The 21,577-nt window shown below is 38.6% G+C and overlaps 1 protein-coding gene across 16 annotated transcripts in view; it reads left to right on the forward strand.

The window, feature by feature from the left end:
- TMC1 (transmembrane channel like 1) overlaps nucleotides 1–21,577 on the forward strand; it is a 395,885-nt gene that overhangs the window by 323,772 nt on the left and 50,536 nt on the right. For all 16 annotated transcript variants that reach the window (XR_009503683.1, XM_059924903.1, XM_059924912.1 and 13 more), the window contains 2 exons: nucleotides 6,434–6,540; nucleotides 9,336–9,434. Coding sequence is in view for 15 of the 16 variants with exons in the window: in XM_059924903.1 (XP_059780886.1) it covers nucleotides 6,434–6,540; nucleotides 9,336–9,434 (206 nt within the window). In the remaining variant the exon portion in view is untranslated. The remainder of the gene's footprint in view (nucleotides 1–6,433; nucleotides 6,541–9,335; nucleotides 9,435–21,577) is intronic.

Raw genomic sequence — 21,577 nt, forward strand, 5'->3', positions numbered from 1 at the left:
ACTCTGGTTTTAATGAAATCTGTTTTCTTACAATTCATTTTCTTTATACCTAGGATTTTGTAAAGAAAAGCCTTAGCTGTCACTTCTCTACTTCCAAATAAAATTGTTGTGAAGCCACTGTTAAGTCTATAAACTGGAGTTTGGAAGCTTTGGAGTCTAAACTTTTTCACCCATAATGAATATGGATTATACATAGGGTAGGGGGTACTTTCTGAAACATTTTTCTTTTTTATTGGAGTATAGTTGCTTTACAATGTTGTGTTAGTTTCTGCTGTACAGCAAAGTGAATCAGCTATATGTATACATATATCCCCTCCTTTTTGGATTTCTACAGAGTGAAGTAAGTCAGAAAGAGAAAAACATATTGTATATTACCGCATATATGTGGAATCTAGAAAAATGATACAGATGAACCTATTTGCAAAGCAGAAATAGGGACACAGACGTAGAGAACAAACATATGGACACCAAGGGGGGAAAGAGGGTGGGATGAGTTGGGATATTGGGACTGACATATATACACTACTATGCATAAAATAGATAACTAATGAGAACATACTGTATAGCACAGGGAACTCTACTCAATGCTCTGTGGTGACCTATATGGGAAGGAAATCCAAAAAGGAGGGGATATATGTATACGTATAGCTGAAACATTTTAATTTGCTTCTCTTTTTTGCTTTTAGGTATATTTATACTCTACCCTCATTTGCCAGGGGTTGTGTATGGGGGACTGGGAAAGGGTGGGCCATGGTGCTAGTTAGAAGAGCAAAAGTGTAAAAAGCCAGTAAGGAAGGAAGGAAAGAAGGAAGGAGGGAGGGAGGGAGGGAAGGGTGGGTCAGTATCCTGTGCTCGGAACTGTGTACCAGAGGGTTTCACGTGTGTTTCCAGGGAAAAGCTTGCCCTGGATACCTAAAGATGAATGTTGTTAATGAACAACTGGAATGACTAACAAGCTGGAAGTCCACTGCCTTCAATAAAACATGACGAGTGAACCTGGCTGAGGCAGCCCTCTGGTAGTTGATACCAGAGAACATAGATAAGGGCCATGAAATGATATGAAATCACTGGGAGCCAGGTGGATGATCAGATGTCCTAGGAGGGGACTATCTGCTTCAGCATTTCTGCAGACAGACCAGGGCATCTGGTTACAACACGTGGGGGGCGTGTTTTTCAATATCACACACTTTTAGAAATCTTGTAGAACTCTGAACCCCTCTACAAAGTGAAATGAATCCAAATACTCAGACTTAAAAGTAACTGATTTCTTTCAAAATGTCCAATTAGACATTGAATTCCCTTTAGGTTTCTGTAAAAACTACCCCAGTATGGGGTGGGTGGGGGTGGGTAGAGATTTCTAACTCTTACCTCTTAGTAATGGTAGCTGAGTTTTAGCTAGGTACATGATAGCACAGTTTAAAGACTATATCTCCTGGCCTCCCTTGGTAAGTTGTGGTCATGTAACACAGTTCAGTGGGATGTTAGCAGAAGTGATGTGTTCAAAGTCCAGTTTATGCCCTTAAAAGAAAGGATTTGCCTTCCACTGCTTTCCCCTCTTTCCTACTGGCTATCATATGAATATAATGGAATGAGCTGGAACAGCTATTTTAAACCACAAGATGAAAGCCGCATGTAGAGAATTTCACAGCAAGAAGACTGTAGGAGGCTGAGTCCCAGATACCATAGAGCTACCATATCAGCCGTGTCATAGTTACACTCAATCTGAAACATGAGAGAGAAGAAGCCTTCTATTTTATCTTCTTTGTGTTTTTATTTTTTATTTTTATAGTTGCATTGAGGTATAATCAACATAAAACAAATTGCACATATTTATGTATACAATTTGATAACTAGGGGCATATGTATACACACATGAAACCATACAATCAGGAAACAAAACACACACTTCCCTCACAAAAGTTTCCTTGTGCCCCTTTGTAACATATCCCTCCATGACCACCACCATCCCCAATCAACCAGCAATCTGCTTTCTGTCACTGTAGATTGCATTTTCTAGAATTTTGTACAGATATTATTATGGAGTATGCATTTTTTGCCTGGCTGTTTCATTTACAATTATTTTGAGACTTATCCATGCTTTTGCATATATCATTAGTTTGTTTTTATTAGTAGTAATCTATTGTATGTGTATGCCACAATTTGCTTATCCATTATGGACTTGTGAGTTGTTTCCAGTTTAGCTTTGGGCTATTACAAACAAAGCTGCTATGAATATTTGTGTACAAGTCTTGGGTTAAGACATGTTTTTATTTCTCTTGCGTAAATAACTAGAAGTAGAATAGCTGGTCTACTACTATGGTGTGTGTTATGTTTAACATTTTAAGACACTGCCAAACTGTTTTCCAAAGTGGTTGTCCTAATTTCCATTTCCATCAATAGTTAAAGAGAGAGTTCTAGCTGCTTCACATCCTCAGCAACATATGGTATGATCAGTCTTTATTTCAGCCATTCTAGTAGGTGTGTAGTTGATTTTCATTTTCCTGGTGACTAATGACGTTGTGCATCTTTTCAGGTGCTTATTTTCCATTCATAGAACTTCTTAGGTGAAGTGTTTTTTCAAAATTTTTGCGCATTGTTTATTAGAATGTTAGTCTTCTTATTGAGTTGTAAGATTTTTTTGTATATTATAGACCCAAATACTTTGTCAGATATATGTTCACATATCTTTTCTCCCATGCTGTAACTTACCTTTTTATTTATCAGAATCTTTGGATAAGTGAAAGATATTAATTATGATAAGGTGCAATTTAAGGATTTTTAAAATTTAACAGCATGTACTTTTTGGGTCCTATTTTTAAAAAACCTTTGCCAAACCCAAGGTGACCAAGATGTTATGCTGTGTTTTCTCCTAGAGTTTTATAGTTTTAACTCTTAAATACTTAAGTCTATGACCCATTTTGAGTTAATTTTTGTAAATGGTATAAGGTAAGAGTGGAGAGTTTTCATTTATTTTTGTTTTATTTTATTTTACATATGGGTATTTAATTGTTCCAGCATCATTGTTTTTTTTGGGTTTTTTTGTTTTGTTTTTTAAATTTTATTTATTTATTTATTTATTTATGGCTGTGTTGGGTCTTCGTTTCTGTGTGAGGGCTTTCTCTAGTTGCCGCAAGTGGGGGCCACTCTTCATCGCGGTGCGCGGGCCTCTCACTATCGCGGCCTCTCTTGTTGCGGAGCACAAGCTCCAGACGCGCAGGCTCAGCAACTGTGGCTCACGGGCCTAGTCGCTCCGCGGCATGTGGGATCTTCCCAGACCAGGGCTCGAACCCATATCCCCTGCATTGGCAGGCAGATTCTCAACCGCTGCGCCACCAGGGAAGCCCAGCAGCGTCATTGTTGAAAAGATTATTTTCACCATTGAATTGCTTTGGCACTTTTGTAAAAAGAAATCAACTGATTATATATGTGTAGGGCCATTTCTGAATTCCTATTCTGTTCCATTGATCTATGTTTATCTTTATGTCAATATCATACTCTGATTACTTTAGCTTTGTGGTAAGTTTTGAAATCAGGTAGTATAAATCCTCTAATTTTGCTTGTTTTTCAAGGTGTTTCTGGCTATTCTTGGCATTTTCTTACAAATTTTATGATCAGTTTATCATTTTATAGAAACTACCTTCTGAAATTTTGATTGGAATTGCCTTGAATCTATAGGTAAATTTGGAAAGGATTGCCATCTTAACAATATTGAGTCTTTTGTTCTGTGAACACAGTATATCTCTCCATTTATTTGGGTCTTTTAAAATGTCTCTCAACAATGTTTTACAGTTTTCAGTGTACAAATTTTGTGCATATTTTATCAACTTTATCCCTGTTTCATATTTTTGATGATATTGTAAGTTGTGTTGTCTTTTAATTTCCATTTTTGATTATTCATCGCTAGTGTACAGAAATATTATTTATTTTCAAAATTTAACATTGTATCCCATAACCTTGCTAAACTCACTGGTTAGTTTCAGTAGCTTATTAGAAATTCTTTAGGATTTTCTACATAGACAATGAAGTCATCTATGAATAAAGAAAGTTTTATTTCTTTAAAAACAAAAACAAAAAACTACCACAGCGTTATGAGAAATAAGTAAGTGATACCTAAAGAGTGGGCTAAGTTCTGGAAATAGAGGTCTGACTCTCATGTGAGCTTGGCCTCATCTTAGTAAGCAGAGGCTGAAATTTGCTCCACATGAACCTCCCTCCTCCTGTAATAAATCTCCTCCATCAGTAATGCTTCAAAAGCTAGAGGCCTACAAGAAAACCAATGGTCCCCAGGAGGTGTTTTGCTAAATGAGTCAGGACAAAGGGCCTGATGCAGTGGGTAGCTGAGAATGTTCACTGATTCTTCTTGGGCAACTGAAAATGAAAACTGGGAAGACTGGGAAAACTAGCAACTTGATGTTGAATCTTAAGTGATTTTCAAAGAAACTTGGCTTTTGTTAATCTATGAGATCTCAACCTGAGACTCAAATTCCGGTTTTTTCTTCCTCTTCCATTCTCTGATTTAAGAGAATGTTTTTGTTTTTTGACTCAGTCAATAAAAATTGCACAGATCATTTCACTTTCCCTGGGGTGAGTGCGAGCTTACAGCACATTCTTGCCTATGCCCTCCAAATTCATTCCCCAGACCCGAAGTGACTGTTTAAAGGTCAAGTTCCCCCGCCTCACCCCCACTGCTTAACACCTGTCAATGACTTCATCACATTTAACATAAAATTCTCACTTTTTACGTTTCCCTAAGAGACCCCACACACTGTGGTTTGGTTTCTTTCTTCATCCGTATCCATCACCACTTTCCTTTGTTCATTGTGCTCCAACTGGACAGCCCTTAGGTTTGTTCCTCAATTGTCCTGAGCTCTTGCTTCCCTCACGATATTTGTCCCTGCGCTTTCCTCTGCTTGAGCTGCTCTTCCCCAGCTCTGGGCTTTGCTGCCTGTTCCTTCAACTTCAGATCTGTGCTCAAATGTTACCTCTCTGGTATACCTTCCTTGACAAGCCTACCTAAAGCAACTCCTCTCATAATTTTACCTTCTTCCCTCTAGGACTGATCTGGCTAAATTATTATATATACTTTTATAATAATATGATTATATGTAATATATATATTATGTATAATATATAATACATATGTCATATACATATATAATACATACCTATATGATATATATCATACATAACATACATATATACTATGTAATACACATAATATATACATGTAATAGATGATATATAATATTACATATATCAAACATACATATAATGTGATATAATATGTATTATGATAAATGTATATTTCTTTATTTCTTTTAAAATTATTGCATATTTGTTGTTCCCACATCTCAGTAAAATGTAAGCTGCATTAGGGCAGCAACCCTGTCTCTGATATTGTGTTTCACATCTAAGATAATTCCTGACAGAAGATAAATATGTGAAGAGTAAATGGACTTCAGAGTCTATACTACCTGTGAAATGCCATTTACACAGGAGGACAGCACAGGATGGCGTATAGGATAACCGTCCATAAGAGATGTGGTAAACTTTTTTGAGAAGAACATTGTTGCTTGAGAAAAAGGAGGAAGAAGTTCAGTAACTATCAAAATAATTAGAATGCTGCTAACTACTGGCCAGGCATTGTAGTAACTGTAATAGGGAAGAACCTTTGTATTCTATTACATTAATCACTAAAGGGATGTTACCTATAAGCTTAAATTATTCATAATGGCCCATTTTTGGGAACCCTGCCTTCCAGGTAATGAGCACTAAGCTAAAATACCTTTGTTTAGCTCGTGGGAAACATCCTGACCAGGCCCACCTGTGAATGACTGCAGGAAGGGAGAAATGAACACATCCTCTTCGGAGGCTGGACGGAACCAGGAAATGTTTGGCTTTACTCCCTCCCCTTGTCGTATAAAAGAAGCCTGAATTCTAACTCAGGCAAGATGGTTCTTTGGGGCATGACTTCACCATCTTCTCGGTCTGCTGGCTTTCCGAATAAAGTCGTTATTCCTCGCCCCAACACCTCATCGCTCGATTTATTGGCCTGTCCTGCAGTGAGCGATAGGAGCTTGGCCTCAGTAACGTAACCACTTTATATACCTTTGCTCACTTAACTGTGTTAACTCAAAGAATAAGATAGGCTCTTCAAATAGCAATCCTAGCTGCCAAGCAAAAGGCAGCTTTCTCTTGGATGGACTCTAAAGATGTAGTCATTGCGTAGAATGCCACTGTAGTCATTCTACACAGCTACATCTACTTCCATCGTGTTAACATTTTCTCCTTCTGGATAGAAAAAGAAAATGCTAGAGCCTGTAAAGAAAAGAACCCGTGTGTTGCAATGAGAAGACTTATTTTGGAAAGCACCAAGACATGGCTTTTGTCTTGTTTTGACCTTTCTTCCAAACTTTTATTTTCCTTTGAATAGGTCAGTTTGGCTCATCGGTGGCCTCATACTTCCTCTTCTTGAGATGGATGTATGGAGTAAATATGGTTCTCTTTATCCTGACATTCAGCCTTATCATGTTGCCAGAGGTAAGATTCTGACTTCCAGTTTACAAAGCATGCTGAAACAAGCTTCTTCTGCAATCACTCTACTAAAAAAAAGCTCTTTTCTTTAAGAGTAAGATAGTAAGACTATCTAGCTACCTACGCTCTTAGAGTCATAGTATTTGTAACAAGGTTAATCTTCAAAATGGTGCCCATGAGCCGCAGGTCCTAATCCTTCTCCAAAGGGTACGTGAGCCTCCTGAAATCATATATAAAATGTGTGTATTGTGTATGTTGAAATGCATATTTCTCTGTGGAAAGATTCATAGATTCTATCAGATTCCCAAGGTGGTCCCTGTGCACAAATATTAATTGCTCAAGAGGAAGACTTTGACATCTTGTGAGTTCATTTATTTTGCCAAGTTTGCTTTGAAAGAGACATTACTTAATGCAACTCAAGGCATCCAGCTTTTCTATCTGAAGAAACACAAGGTGAGCAAATTTTTTCAGGTATAAAATAAGATACCCCCCCCCCCGCCCCATTCCATGGGTCTCTTAAGACCAAGGTCAGTGAGGAGAGTAAAACTGATAGTGGGTCCAGATTGCAGAAGAAGACAAAGCCCTGAGCTGGGGTCGGGGGAGGGGGGAGATTCAATTAACTAAGACCAAGAAGCAAGACTGAGGTTGTGGACTTACCCATAAGAAGTTAAATGACTCTGACTTCTTTGGATGCTTATCATACAGAAGTTGGGAGGCTTTATTTAGCCTACAAAGGGTCTTTCCAGGTACCAGTATTTCAAAGCCAATGTATTTAATACAGCATTGGCAACAGCCAAAACTAATTGTTTTGAGTGACTTTTTATCCCCATCTTTTAAAATCAAGGCCAGCTTTTATATCAAGCCTCCCCACAAGCATAATACTAATACTACTAGTGCCTTCCATGCATAATGAGTTTCAGCTTTTAACAGTGCAAAGCACTTACACTTCTTTTACTTACTGAGCTTCACAACAAATTTATAAAGTAGACTATAGAAGAGTTTTTCTTTCTCCATTTAAAAAACATGGAAACTGAATTACATAATGCTTATTGGACTTAGCTAATACCACAGGGTGAGGTTTTTTTTAAGCTGATCAGGGACGAGGACCCATGATTCTTCTTTTGTAACAAGATTTTGCACCTTATTTTGCTCGTTTTATAATCTTTGAGCTAATTCTGGGGGTTCTATGGCTATCTGGCTCGTAGAAGACAGCGGACATAGATCAGAAGTCCTCAGACTCCTAAGGTCATAAGTATAGTTCATCTCCGAAGCAGAAACTTTCAGGCAGTGCAGCCCAATGTATGTATTCATCTATTTCAAGTTAACCCCCGCTTTGTTTTTGCTCATCTCTCTAAGGAAATCCGAAACTCCATCACCAGCTACTTTGATGCTCCCCAGTGTCAGATGCAGGGTATACAGGGAGTTTTATCAGCTGCATTTACTCTTTCCCTGCCACAGCATGCTGCTTCCATGTGGAGGAAATGAAAGGTTGTAGCAAATTCATTCTAACTTTAGGAAATTGCAGATGCCTAATGTGTAGTGGAGGGAGCTAATATGCGTTCGATTAGGTGTATTCCTAGAACTAGGAAGTGTATTGGTTTTGGGTGCTTTTTACAGGTTGTGTTAGGTGTTGAGGGGTATCCTGTTTTCTGGGCATTGATTACGACTCCAGCAAATGAACAAAAGAGGTTGGGCTCCCTGCATGCTAACTTTATAGACCCAACAGAGGGCAGGACTGGTCATCTCCTGCCAACAATGCTACATTTTTCAGGGGCCCCCACCCAGCAGCCTCACTCAGCATTCCTCTGATGCATTTGCCCTTTTGCCCAAAGTTCCTGTGTCACTGCACAAACTGGAGACCCTGGTCTTCTCCGTTTTCTGTGGCCTCCAACTCTGGGGAAAGATAGTCTGAGTAGAACCCACCCTCTGTTCTGTTCAGTCTCAGGAAGCCAGAGGGGCTGCTGTGGAAGCCATGCAGTTTGTGTGGAGAGAAGGAGCAGGGGCTGATTTGCGGCCCTTGCCTAGTCAAGTTCTGCACCCAAATTTCCATCCACATTCATCCTCCTCCCTTGGCCCCAGTGCCAGGGAAGGGATGTTTTCATGTCTCACAAGAAGCAGCAGCTGCTTGGCCAACCGTGTGTCTGCCCTGGGGCTAGAGGGGTGGGGTTTTTTTCCAGTTTTCACCAGTGCTCCTAGTATGACCCTACTCTTGCCCCATCTCTGGCTGGCTCTGCCCTTAATCATATCTCTTTAATCTGGTAGCACAAGGTAAACCTGAATCAGTGGTGAAGCAGATATGACAGTCAGGGTATAGTCTTCCCGCCTAGTTGCCACCCTCTAATGGTATGAGTGATTCTCTCTACTCCTCTCTTCCTTGACATGAAGGAGAGACTCTCCCTCCACCCCACCCCTGAGGGGTATTCCCATATGAAGAAGTGCTTAGTACGGTTTTCTTGAACACTATAATCCCCAAAAGGCCACCTCTCTCCTTTCCAGACCTCCTAAATGAGACCAGTTTAGAGGTGGTGGTGGGTAGTTGGGCTCTCAGCAAGCCCTGAGCAACGTGGTTGGCTCGACTGCTGGTGGTCTGCGGAAGTCAGAATGCAGGGTCCTTAGCATTCCCTTTGTTCTTAACTCTGGATTTAGTAGTCAATTCCCAGAAAATGGGACCCCACATGGAGACCCACAGAGTCCCCATGAAAAAGTTTCAAAAGTGCTTTTAAACAAAACCGTTTGTGATCACATGTGTGGCTCAGACTTTGTTTCCAATTGTTAACTGCTTTCTTTGTTTCTCCATGTAGTACCTCTGGGGTTTGCCATATGGCAGTTTACCTCGGAAAACGGTTCCCAGAGCTGAAGAGGCATCGGCAGCCAACTTTGGTGTGTTGTATGACTTCAATGTAAGTGATTCCACACAGCTGTGTTCATAAGAGGACAGATTTTTTTCCATATTCTGAAACTCCATGGCCTCCTCTTCTGAGGCCAGATGAAGGTCTTAAGAGAGATGTCTCTGCCCACTTTAAAAAAAAAGAAAGAAAGAAAGAAAAAAGAAAAAAAGAAAGAAAAAGTAAATATGGTTTGGGAATGTGATAATATGATTAAATGGGAATGTAGACTATTGAATGAAGGTGAGCTCAGAGTTCAAAGACTTCACGTGAATATTATTATCTCTGACTTTGAAAAAGGACAAAGGAAGAGTTTGCAAATGTGCTTTTTGGAAAATCTTGTTGGATTCTTCGGGCTTTGATATTTCATATTAACTTCTTCACTTCCTAAACAAATCTGTTTAGCATTACTGAATAGTCAATACTAAATAAAGCTAAATAGTAAGTACTAAACAATACTAAATTCTAACTTCTGTATAATATGAAAATGAGCATCACTTGATCGTGGTACCCAAATGAGCGTCATTCCATTGTAGCACTAGAATGAGTATTACACTTCGAGCTCCCCTAGGTGGGGATTATTGTCATGGCAGGGACTCATTTCTGCCCATTGAAAAATCATTTTGGAGTGTGATTCAATTCTGTGACAACAATTCAATTCCACACATTCTTTTTAAAATAGTGGCCAGGTTAGAGATGTTTGGAAATGTATAGGATGAGAAAGTAGCACAGTGGAGATTGGGGAATTAGTAATACAGGAATTTTTAAAGAGTAGAAAATGAGAATAAAATTTTATGTAGACCAGGGAATGAAGGAAGGAGAGAGACAATAAAGTCTTCATGTTTATAGAATTAATATGCATATTTCACAGATGCTTTGAATTCTACCCTCAACCTCTCTAAATCGTGAGCGTCCTAAAGAGGGGCTTACATCTGCTGCATCTTCTTTGAAGCCCTTAACATAATACTCAACCAATAGAGGCTTAATGAATCTTGTTGACTGGGAATCCTGAGCAAGGAGGAGGATTTGTAGAGCATTGAGATAAGAACCAAAGAAATTTATGTGAGCAGTACCAGCAAATGTAAACTTTAGGAAAGGTTCTCAGTCTCTGAGTAAACAAGGCAGCTATAGAATAAGCATAAGGCAGAGCGGCAGCCCCAACTTTGTGGCCTTTGGAATCTTAAATCACACCCGTCAGTTGGAATTTTCATTTCCAGTCAACATTTATTTATGGAATATAAACAGGCACTGGTTTTACAAAGATGAATGTGACATGGCTCTTGACCTCAAGGTAGTCATGACAGTAGAAGAAAGATACATAGGCAACTGGTATACAGTGTGTTCCACACTTAGTAAAACGATGGCAAAAAAAAAAAAAAAAATACTGGGGAGCCCTGAGGAAGCGGTTGTCAATTTTGCTAGGGTGTCTGGATCTCAGAGAGGAGATAGCCTCTGAGTTAGATTTTACTTCTTTTATTTCTTCTTTCTATCACTTCATCTTCTTCCATCTCTCTATCTTTATCTCTCTCTCCTTCCCCCCATTTACATTTCAAATAATTTATTACTATGTACCCCCCAAACTATTTTTATTTCTCATTCTCTTCCTCTGATTAGTTAAATAATAAGCTTCCAGTCTGGTTAATAAGAACAAGAACTAATAATATTATTGGCATCTTCTGTTGTTTTAGTCATATCAAAGAAAGGAAGAACTAAAAATATGAACAAAAGGCCTTTTGGCTTTTAAACATATATTTTTGAAGTTTCTACACTTATAAATTTGTCAAGTAACTGAAATAAAAAGTTTTGCAAACAATGTCCATATGAGATTTTAAAGGTATTAATAACTTGAGGAAGACAAAGAGGAAGGTGGCACTAAGAGAGCTGCTAAGGGGTGTACCAGAGGGTCTAGAAGGTGAATACAGGAGGAAACTAGGGGAAAGGTTTGGGCAGTGAGTGTGCTCACCAAGATTTTATTATTGCCCTCGACAGCTCTCATGTCCAGTTTGGTGAAATACTATTTACAATGGATAGAAGAAGATGGAAACAGGAGTATCCTATGTTACTCACCTTCCTTTATAACTCTAGGCCAGCCTAGAAATTATTCTAAGACAATGAGAGATTATTAAAAGGTCAAGAAAGAGTCATTAAAGTGATATTATTCACTTATTTCTTAATTTTTCTGTGTACTGTGATCACTTGATTATTTGACATATCACAAGATAAGAGTTTTAAGAGAGTGCCCTTAGATCTTCTATCCCATGTCCCACATTATAAAGTTAGGGAAACTTTGAGTCTCAGAATCATTTTTAGGGTCTTATGGCTAATAAAAGCCTCCTAATCTAGTGTTCTTTCTATGTCTTGTATCACATCAGTAGTTTTTCTGTCATAATTTCCAACATCCTTCTCACTGACAGTTTCTGGAACACAGACTGACTCCATTTAATGCTGTATCTCACAAGGGGAGAAGGGGTTGAAGCAGTTGGATCCCATTTCCACCTTTCATAATAAACATGCAATTCCTAAATTAGCTTCTCAAATAGAAAGGTTCAATATTTACCCTTGCCTGAATTCTTTACTTGCTCCTTAGAACAATTACCTCATAGAGATGCCCACTCTATATTATAAGATGATCTAAGTGGACAGCCCAGTATTTCATCTGTCATAGCACCATGGAGGAAACCATTGTCCAGATGTCCTTGAGATCCCTGGAAACTCAGAATTCTGCACTTCCAAAGAGCCCAGAGATGCCAGGAGAAAAAGACATGTTTCAGGCCCAGGGTAGAGATGACTGGGGCCTAAATGATCTAATTGGAACATGAGCTGGTTTTTTGCATCTAAGAAGATTAATGTACCAGCTTAGCTAAGCAATGCCATATAGATGCAGGTGAAGAGAAGCAGAATCAATTTATAGGACACTGTAAAATAGATGCAAGCATGACCTCTTGTGGTAGAAGAGCCTATAGGTTGGGAAGGATTTGAAAACCTTTGGGCTGGAGGTGGCGAGGTTGTGCAGGGGGAGCTGCCTCTCTGTTGAGTTCATATTAGAACCTTGGAACTTCTCTCTGGACCCCCTCCCCTGGAAGTATCCCCTTGGAGCTCAGTGCTCTGCCACCTGTAAGCATGTATCATAATTCATCCAAATTCCCTTTAATTAATAGCAGACAAGTACCATGTGATATGTGCAAGGTCAGCCAGTCTTATGGCCTCTCAAGGTCACCATTTACAAAGCACCATATTTTTTATTTATTTATTTTTAATTGAATACCTAGGGATGGGTCTTACTGAACAGGAGGAAAGTACGTTTTATTAAAATAGTAAGAAATAGGGAGATTGTCTAATGTGCATGTTATGAATCAAATTGGCAGAAGTAGTATTATTTGAAGCAGTAGAATTAGAACGAGTTTAAGTCAGTAAGAAGAGGATGTCTTTCAGATGAATGGATAAAGAAGATGTGGCACATATATACAATGGAATATTACTCAGCCATAAAAAGAAACAAAATTGAGTTATTTGTAGTGAGGTAGATGGACCTAGAGTCTGTCATACAAAGTGAAGTAAGTCAGAAAGAGAAAAACAAATACCGTATGCTAATGCATATATGTGGAATCTAAAAAAAAAAAAACATGCTACTGATGAACCTAGTGGTGGGGCAGTAATAAAGATGTAGACATAGAGAATGGACTTGAGGACGTGGGGTGGGGAGAGGAAAGCTGGGGCAAAGTGAGAGTAGCATCGACATATATACATTACCAAATGTAAAATAGGTAGCTAGTGGGAAGCAGCTGCATAGCACAGGGAGATCAGCTCGGTGCTTTGCGATAACCTAGAGAGGTAGGTTAGGGAGGGTAGGAGGGAGGCTCAAGAGGGAGGGGATATGGGGATATATGTACACATATGGCTGATTCACTTTGTTGTACAACAGAAACTAACAGCATTGTGAAGCAATTATACTCCAATAAAGATGTATTTAAAAAAAAGAAGAGAATGTCTTTGTTGGCAAGCTATTTGGAGACAAGAGAATGATGCAGGAATGATAAAGAGGAAGAGACTGTAGAGCTTTGGTGTTCTCGTAAGGGAGAGAGGGAGGAACGAGGAGGAATTTGGAATGAGCTTGAGCTGATATCAGACAGTGAGATCATATGGGTAAAGATCTGAGTTGTGAATAAAGGGAAATGCATTTAGCTTTCCAGCTTGAGAGCATTTTGTACATTGCATATTGAGATAAATGGTGAGTCAAACTTTGCTTCCCCTTTTCCCCTGGTCATCATAGATATGGGAGGTGGGGGGAAGCCCTAGAAAGGGCAGGAGAGGAGAGTTAACACGCATTCTGTGTTAAGCAGGCACATACATTAAATTTTATCTTCATGACAACCCTTTAAGACGAAGATCAGTAATCTTTTTAGAGTTGAGGGGATTGGGACTCAGAGAGGTTAGTTTCCCAAAGACAGCACAGATAATGAAAGGAGGCATTGAAATTCAAACTAAAAGGTGGCTGACTCCAATGAAAAATTGTTTGTTGTTCTCTAACATATCACCCAAGCCTATTCCTTCTGCCCACTTTTGCCACATCTCATTCTTGAGGTCTGTCCTAAGGAGACTGTCACAGTCTAAAGGTTAACAAACAGCTGTTCAGTTCCTTATTTTATTGGCATCAGTGGTTCTTTTAAGTAGCGATATTCTAAAGCGAGAGCATCCTCTCTCAGGTAGTCTCAGTTCTCTAAGTTCCTTCATCTCTTATAGTACCGGCCACATTTAGAAGAGATATTTTTGTGATTCACATATGGAATGATACATCTTTTCTTTAGGAATATTTCAGTAGTTCAAATACGTCCTTGTTTTCAGGGAGCTCCCCTTTTTAAAACTGAGGTAAAATTGACTTACAACATTATATTCGTTTCAGGTGTACAACATAATGATTTGATATTTGTATATATTGCAAAATGGTCATCACAATAAGTCTAGTTAGCATCTGTTACTGTAGTGAGTGGCCTCATGTGTCTTACAGGTGAAAATGGGAAGATAATGAAAATATCCAAGTTTCTGGCTGGGGTAACTGGGTAGGTTGGTGGATCATTCCCTGAGATAGGAGGAACAAACAGGTTTGGAAGAACTTTTTTTTTTTAATGTTTATTTATTTATTTATTTATTTTCTAATTAGTCATCCATTTAATACACATCAGTATATACATGTCAATCCCAATCTCCCAATTCATCACACCACCCCCTCACCCCCCTGCCACTTTCCCCCCTTGGTGTCCATACGTTTGTTCTCTACATCTGTGTCTCAATTTCTGCTCTGCAAACTGGTTCCTCTGTACCATTTTCTAGGTTCCACATATATGCATTAATATACGATATTGGTTTTTCTCTTTCTGACTTACTTCACTCTGTATGACAGTCTCTAGATTCATCCACATCACTACAAATGACCCAATTTCATTCCTTTTCATGGCTGAGTAATATTCCATTGTATATATGTACCACATCTTCTTTATCCATTTGTCTGTCAATGGGCATTTAGGTTGCTTCCATGACCTGGCTATTGTAAATAGTGCTGCCATGAACATTGGGGTGCATGTGTCTTTTTGAATTATGGTTGTCTCTGGGTATATGCCCAGTAGTGGGATTGCTGGGTCATATGGTAATTCTATTTGTAGTTTTCTAAGGAACCTCCATACTGTTCTCCATAGTGGCTGTATCAATTTACATTCCCACCAACAGTGCAAGACGGTTCCCTTTTCTCCACACCCTCTCCAGCATTTGCTGTTTGTAGATTTTCTGATGATGCCCATTCTAACTGGTGTGAGGTGATACGTCATTGTAGTTTTGATTTGCATTTCTCTAATAATTAGTGATGGTGAGCAGCTTTTCATGTGCCTCTTGGCCATCTGTATGTCTTGTTTGGAGAAATGTCTATTTAGGTCTTCTGCCCATTTTTGGATTGGGTTGTTTGTCTGTTTAATATTGAGCTGCATGAGCTGTTTATATATTTTGGAGATTAATCCTTTGTCTGATGAATCATTTGCAAATATTTTCTCCCATTCTGAGGGTTGTCTTTTCATCTTGTTTATGGTTTCCTTTGCTGTGCAAAAGCTTTTACGTTTGATTAGGTCCCATTTGTTTATTTTTGTTTTTATTTCCATTACTCTAGGAGGGTGATCAAAAACTATCTTGCTGTGATTTATATCAAAGAGTGTTCTTCCTATGTTTTCCTCTAAGAGTTTTATCGTGTCTGGTCTTACATTTAGGTCTCTAATCCATTTTGAGTTTATTTTTGTGTATGGTGTTAGGGAGTGTTCTAATTTCATTCTTTTACATGTAGCTGTCCAGTTTTCCCAGAGCCACTTATTGAAGAGATTGTCTTTTCTCCATTTTATATCCTTGCCTCCTTTGTCATAGATTAGTTGAGCATAGGTGCATGGGTTTATCTCTGGGCTTTCTATCCTGTTCCATTGATCTATATTTCTGTTTTTGTGCAGTACCATATTGTCTTGATTACTGTAGCTTTGTAGTATAGTCTGAAGTCAGGGAGTCTGATTTCTCCAGCTCCGTTTTTTTCCCTCAAGACTGCTTTGGCTATTCGGGGTCTTTTGTGTTTCCATACAAATTTTAAGATTCTTTGTTCTAGTTCTGTAAAAAATGCTATTGGTAATTTGATAGGGATTGCATTGAATCTGTAGATTGCTTTGGGTAGTATAGTCATTTTCACAATGTTGATTCTTCCAATCCAAGAACATGGTATATCTCTCCATCTGTTTGTCTCATCTTTAATTTCTTTCATCAGTGTCTTATAGTTTTCTGCATACAGGTCTTTTGTCTCCCTAGGTAGGTTTATTCCTAAGTATGTTATTCTTTTTGTTGCAATGGTAAATGGGAGTGTTTCCTTAATTTCTCTTTCAGATTTTTCATCATTAGTATATGGGAATGCAAGAGATTTCTGCACGTTAATTTTGTATCCTGCAACTTTACCAAATTCATTGATTAGCTCTAGTAGTTTTCTGGTGGCATCTTTAGGATTCTCTATGTATAATATCATGGCATCTGCAAACGGTGACAGTTTTACTTCTTCTTTTCCCATTTGTATTCCTTTTATTTCTTTTTCTTCTCTGATTGCTGTGGCTAGGACTTCCAAAACTATGTTGAATAATAGTGGTGAGAGTGGACATCCTTGTCTCGTTCCTGATCTGAGAGGAAATGCTTTCAGTTTTTCACCATTGAGAATGATGTTTGCTGTGGGTTTGTCGTATATAGCCTTTATTATGTTGAGGTAGGTTCCCTCTAAGTGGGTAGGTTCCCACTTTCTGGAGAGCTTTTTATCATAAATGGGTGTTGAATTTTGTCAAAAACTTTTTCTGCATCTATTGAGATGATCATATGGTTTTTCTTCTTCAGGTTGTTAATATGGTGTATCACATTGATTGATTTGCGTATATTGAAGAATCCTTGCATCCCTGGGATAAATGCCACTTGATCATGGTGTATGATCCTTTTAATGTGTTGTTGAATTCTGTTTGCTAGTATTTTGCTGAGGATTTTTGCATCTATATTCATCAGTGATATTGGTCTGTAATTTTCTTTTTTTGTAGTATCTTTGTCTTTTTTTGGTATCAGGGTGATGGTGGCCTCATAGAATGAGTTTGAGAGTTTTCCTTCCTCTGCAATTTTTTGGAAGAGTTTGAGAAGGATGGGTGTTAGCTCTTCTCTAAATGTTTGATAGAATTCACTTGTGAAGCCATCTGGTCCTGGACTTTTGTTTGTTGGAAGATTTTTAATCACAGTTTCAATTTCATTACTTGTGATTGGTCTGTTCATATTTTCTGTTTTTTCCTGGTTCAGTCTTGGAAGGTTATACCTTTCTAAGAATTTGTCCATTTCTTCCAGGTTGTCCATTTTATTGGCATAGAGTTGCTTATAGTCGTCTCTTAGGATGCTTTGTATTTCTGCGGTGCCTATTGTAACTTCTCCTTTTTCATTTTTAATTTTATTGATTTGAGTCCTCTTCCTCTTTTTCTTGATGAGTCTGGCTAATGGTTTATCAATTTTGTTTATCTTCTCAAAGAACCAGCTTTTAGTTTTATTGATCTTTGTTATTGTTTTCTTTGTTTCTATTTCATTTATTTCTGCTCTGATCTTTATGATTTCTTTCCTTCTGCTAATTTTGGGTTTTGTTTGTTCTTTTTTCTCTAGTTCCTTTACGTGTAAGGTTAGATTGTTTACTTGAGATTATTCTTGTTTCTTGAGGTAGGCTTGTATAGCTATAAACTTCCTCTTAGAACTGCTTTTGCTGCATCCCATAGGTTTTGGATTGTCGTGTTTTCATTGTCCTTTGTCTCTAGGTATTTTTTGATTTCCTCTTTGATTTCTTCTGTGATCTCCTGGTTATTTAGTAACGTCTCGTTTAGCCTCCATGTGTTTGTGTTTTTTACAGTTTTTGTCCTGTAAGTGATATCTAGTCTCATAGTGTTGTGGTCAGAAAAGATGCTTGATATGATTTCAATTTTCTTAAATTTACTGAGACTTGATTTGTGACCCAAGATATGATCTATCCTGGAGAATGTTCCATGTGCACTTGAGAAGAAAGTGTAATCTGCTGTTTTTGGATGGAATGTCCTATAAATATCAATTAAATCTATCTGGTCTATTGTGTCATTTAAAGCTTGTGTTTCCTTATTAATTTTCTGTTTGGATGATCTGTCCATTGGTGTAAGTGAGGTGTTAAAGTCCCCCACTATTATAGTGTTACTGTCGATTTCCTCTTTCAGAGCTGTTAGCAGTTGCCTTATGTATTGAGGTGCTCCTATGTTGGGCGCATATATATTTATAATTGTTATATCTTCTTCTTGGATTGATCCCTTGATCATTATGTAGTGTCCTTCCTTGTCTCTTGTAACATTCTTTATTTTAAAGTCTATTTTATCTGATATGAGTATAGCTACTCCAGCTTTCTTTTGATTTCCATTTGCATGGAATATCTTTTTCCATCCCCTCACTTTCAGTCTGTATGTGTCCCTAGGTCTGAAGTGGGTCTCTTGTAGACAGCCTATATATGGGTCTTGTTTTTGTTTACATTCAGCCAGTCTGTGTCTTTTGGTTGGAGCATTTAATCCATTCACGTTTAAGGTAATTATCGATATGTATGTTCCTATTACCATTTTCTTAATTGTTACGGGTTTGTTTTTGTAGGTCCTTTTCTTCTCTTGTGTTTCCCACTTAGAGAAGTTCCTTTAGCATTTGTTGTAGAGCTGATTTGGTGGTGCTGAATTCTCTTAGCTTTTGCCTGTCTGTAAAGGTTTTGATTTCTCTGTCAAATCTGAATGAGATCCTTGCTGGGTAGAGTAATCTTGGTTGTAGTTTCTTCCATTTCATCACTTTAAGTATATCATGCCACTCCCTTCTGGCTTGTAGAGTTTCTGCTGAGAAATCAGCTGTTAACCTTATGGGAGTTCCCGTGTATGTTATTTGTCATTTTTCCCTTGGTGCTTTCAATAATTTTTCTTTGTCTTTAATTTTTGCCAATTTGATTACTATGTGTCTCGGTATGTTTCTCCTTGGGTTTATCCTGTATGGGACTCTCTGCGCTTCCTGGACTTGGGTGGCTATTTCCTTTCTCATGTTAGGGAAGTTTTTGACTATCTTCAGATATCTGAAGATAAAATATCTTCAGATATTTTCTCGGGTCCTTTCTCTCTCTCTTCTCCTTCTGGGACCCCTATAATGCGAATGTTGTTGTGTTTAATGTTGTCCCAGAGGTCTCTTAAGCTGTCTTCATTTCTTTTCATTCTTTTTTCTTTATTCTGTTCCACAGTGGTGAATTCCACCATTCTGTCTTTCGGGTCACTTATCCGTTCTTCTGCCTCAGTTATTCTGCTATTGATTCCTTCTAGTGTATTTTTCATTTCAGTTATTGTATTGCTCATCTCTGTTTGTTTGTTCTTTAATTCTTCCAGGTCTTTGTTAACATTTCTTGCATCTTCTCGATCTTTGCCTCCATTGTTTTTCCGAGGTCCTGGATCATCTTCACTATCATTATTCTGAATTCTTTTTCTGGAAGATTGCCTATCTCCATTTCATTTAGCTGTTTTTCTGGGGTTTTGTCGTGTTCCTTCATCTGGTACATAGCCCTCTGCCTTTTCATCTTGTCTATCTTTCTGTGAATGTGGTTTTTGTTCCACAGGCTGCAGGATTGTAGTTCTTCTTGCTTCTCTTGGAGAACTTTTAAAATATACTGAGTTCAAGGTTCTTGTGGAACATCCAAGTGGAGTGAGATGTGTAATGGGTATTGGGCATACGATCTAGAATTCCCACCATTAGTGTCAGTTGCAGATCATGGCACAAAAGGCAAACAGAAGTTTCCTTTACAGAAGCCAGCATGGCTAAAAAGGCAGTGTGGCATAATGAAAAGAACTGAGTCATGGGATTTAGACAGACTTGGATTTGAATCCTACCACATACTACCTGTGTGATATTAGACAACCACTCTGAGCCTTTTATGCATGCACGGGCACCAAAAAAAACTGTCTACTTCACAGCATTTTGAGGGCCAGAGTTCACTGCCTAGGGTCCCATAGACAGGTAGAAGTTCATTCCCTCTACTGAAAATGAGAGGCTCTGTGAAGGCGCAGCCCAGCTTCATTGTAATCTACATGCTTCCTAGCTTAGAACCGTGTAACATCAGTTTTATAACTCTAGATCTGGGTTGGAGCAAAAGGAAAAGAAACTCGGAGGCGAGCAAAGCATTAGATGGAACTTGGCAAGTCTGGTTGGAGAGAAGGAGGGTGGCCGGGGGCTGGATCTCAGCATGTACCACATAAGTGCCAGGCTGGCTGCTATTCTTATAAAGTTGGTCGAGGTTTGTTTTGGGTGTTGTTAGCCATCTCACTCCTTGCTTCTCTCCCATGTCCCGAGTGTATCAGAATTTAAATGGTGTCATTCCCTATCTTTCATCCACACTTGAAGCTTTCTTTAACACTAAGGTATAAATGACTGATAACAGCTCAGAGAAAAGTAGAAATATACTCCTACTAGTGTGGTACTACTTCCCCTTCACATACTCTCAGCAGGCACAGTTCACAAGTTATAGCTTCCTTTCCTATTAGTTCTGACTTCACGAGTTTTTTTTCAAAATAATGGTCTGACAGTTACTACAAACTAAAAAGGCTTACTAAGGATGATGAAACTCATTTACCATCGTGGGGATAGAATGTGAGTATTCACTCACATTCACTTTCACAGTGAGTATTTATTTGTAGTGAGAAACACCAAAGGGATGGAACTCTAATATAATTTCAGGTGACACATACTTATAAAGGGGACATTTGCATGCAGAACTTTTTCTAGGGGCCTCTGTAATCCAGTCTCCCACTCCATCTATGTATAGTATTTGGGAAATAAGTTCTCGATAAAAGTTAGTTAGATAAATAAATACATGAGTTGATTCCTAGCGACTGCATCATCAAAGCATTCTCATAGATGTGTGTCGGTTTCTGTGGACTAGACCAGCTGCAGCATTCAAACAGAAATTAGAGTCTTGGTAGACAATGTGCAAGCATGGAACCTAGAGTTGGACAGGAATTTTCTGTGCTCATTTGAAACTTGGCTCTGACTGTGGTTTCTCTGTCACAGATTTTGGGATGGGAGAGTGCTCCCACAGGGAAAGCCATGTGCGCTGACATGGAAACCGAATGGAACCTTGGCTAGGCTAGGAGTCGTTGCTATTTTAGTCACTTCCAGATGTCTGCTATTGGAGTTTTAAGGGAAAGGGAAAGATGTGTGGCATGTGGTGGGCCACAGGGTGGAAGGGGAGGGGAAGACCTCTTTTAAGCCTTTCAGTGTGTTTAAAACCACCCCTCAATATGTTACTGAGATGGATTGGATAAGGCTTTTAAAAATTGTGCACTTCAACAGTACCTCCTCTTTTGTTTACATGCTTCACTGCATATGTAGAAATAGACCAACTGAAGAAACCTTTGTGAAGTAATCAGGATTCCAAAAAAAGGGCTCTTACCCCCATTGGTTGTGATCTAATATTTATTAAGTGCAGCCATTGAACATATGCTGAATGACACATACACCAGGTGAGTTAGCTGCCCCAGAAGCTACTGTGCTAACCTAACAAGCTCACTAGATGTTTGTTACAGATCTACTTTCTCCTTTCATGT

The sequence above is a fragment of the Balaenoptera ricei genome, chromosome 6, assembly GCF_028023285.1.
Source record: "Balaenoptera ricei isolate mBalRic1 chromosome 6, mBalRic1.hap2, whole genome shotgun sequence".
Classification (NCBI taxonomy): Eukaryota; Metazoa; Chordata; class Mammalia; order Artiodactyla; family Balaenopteridae; genus Balaenoptera; species Balaenoptera ricei.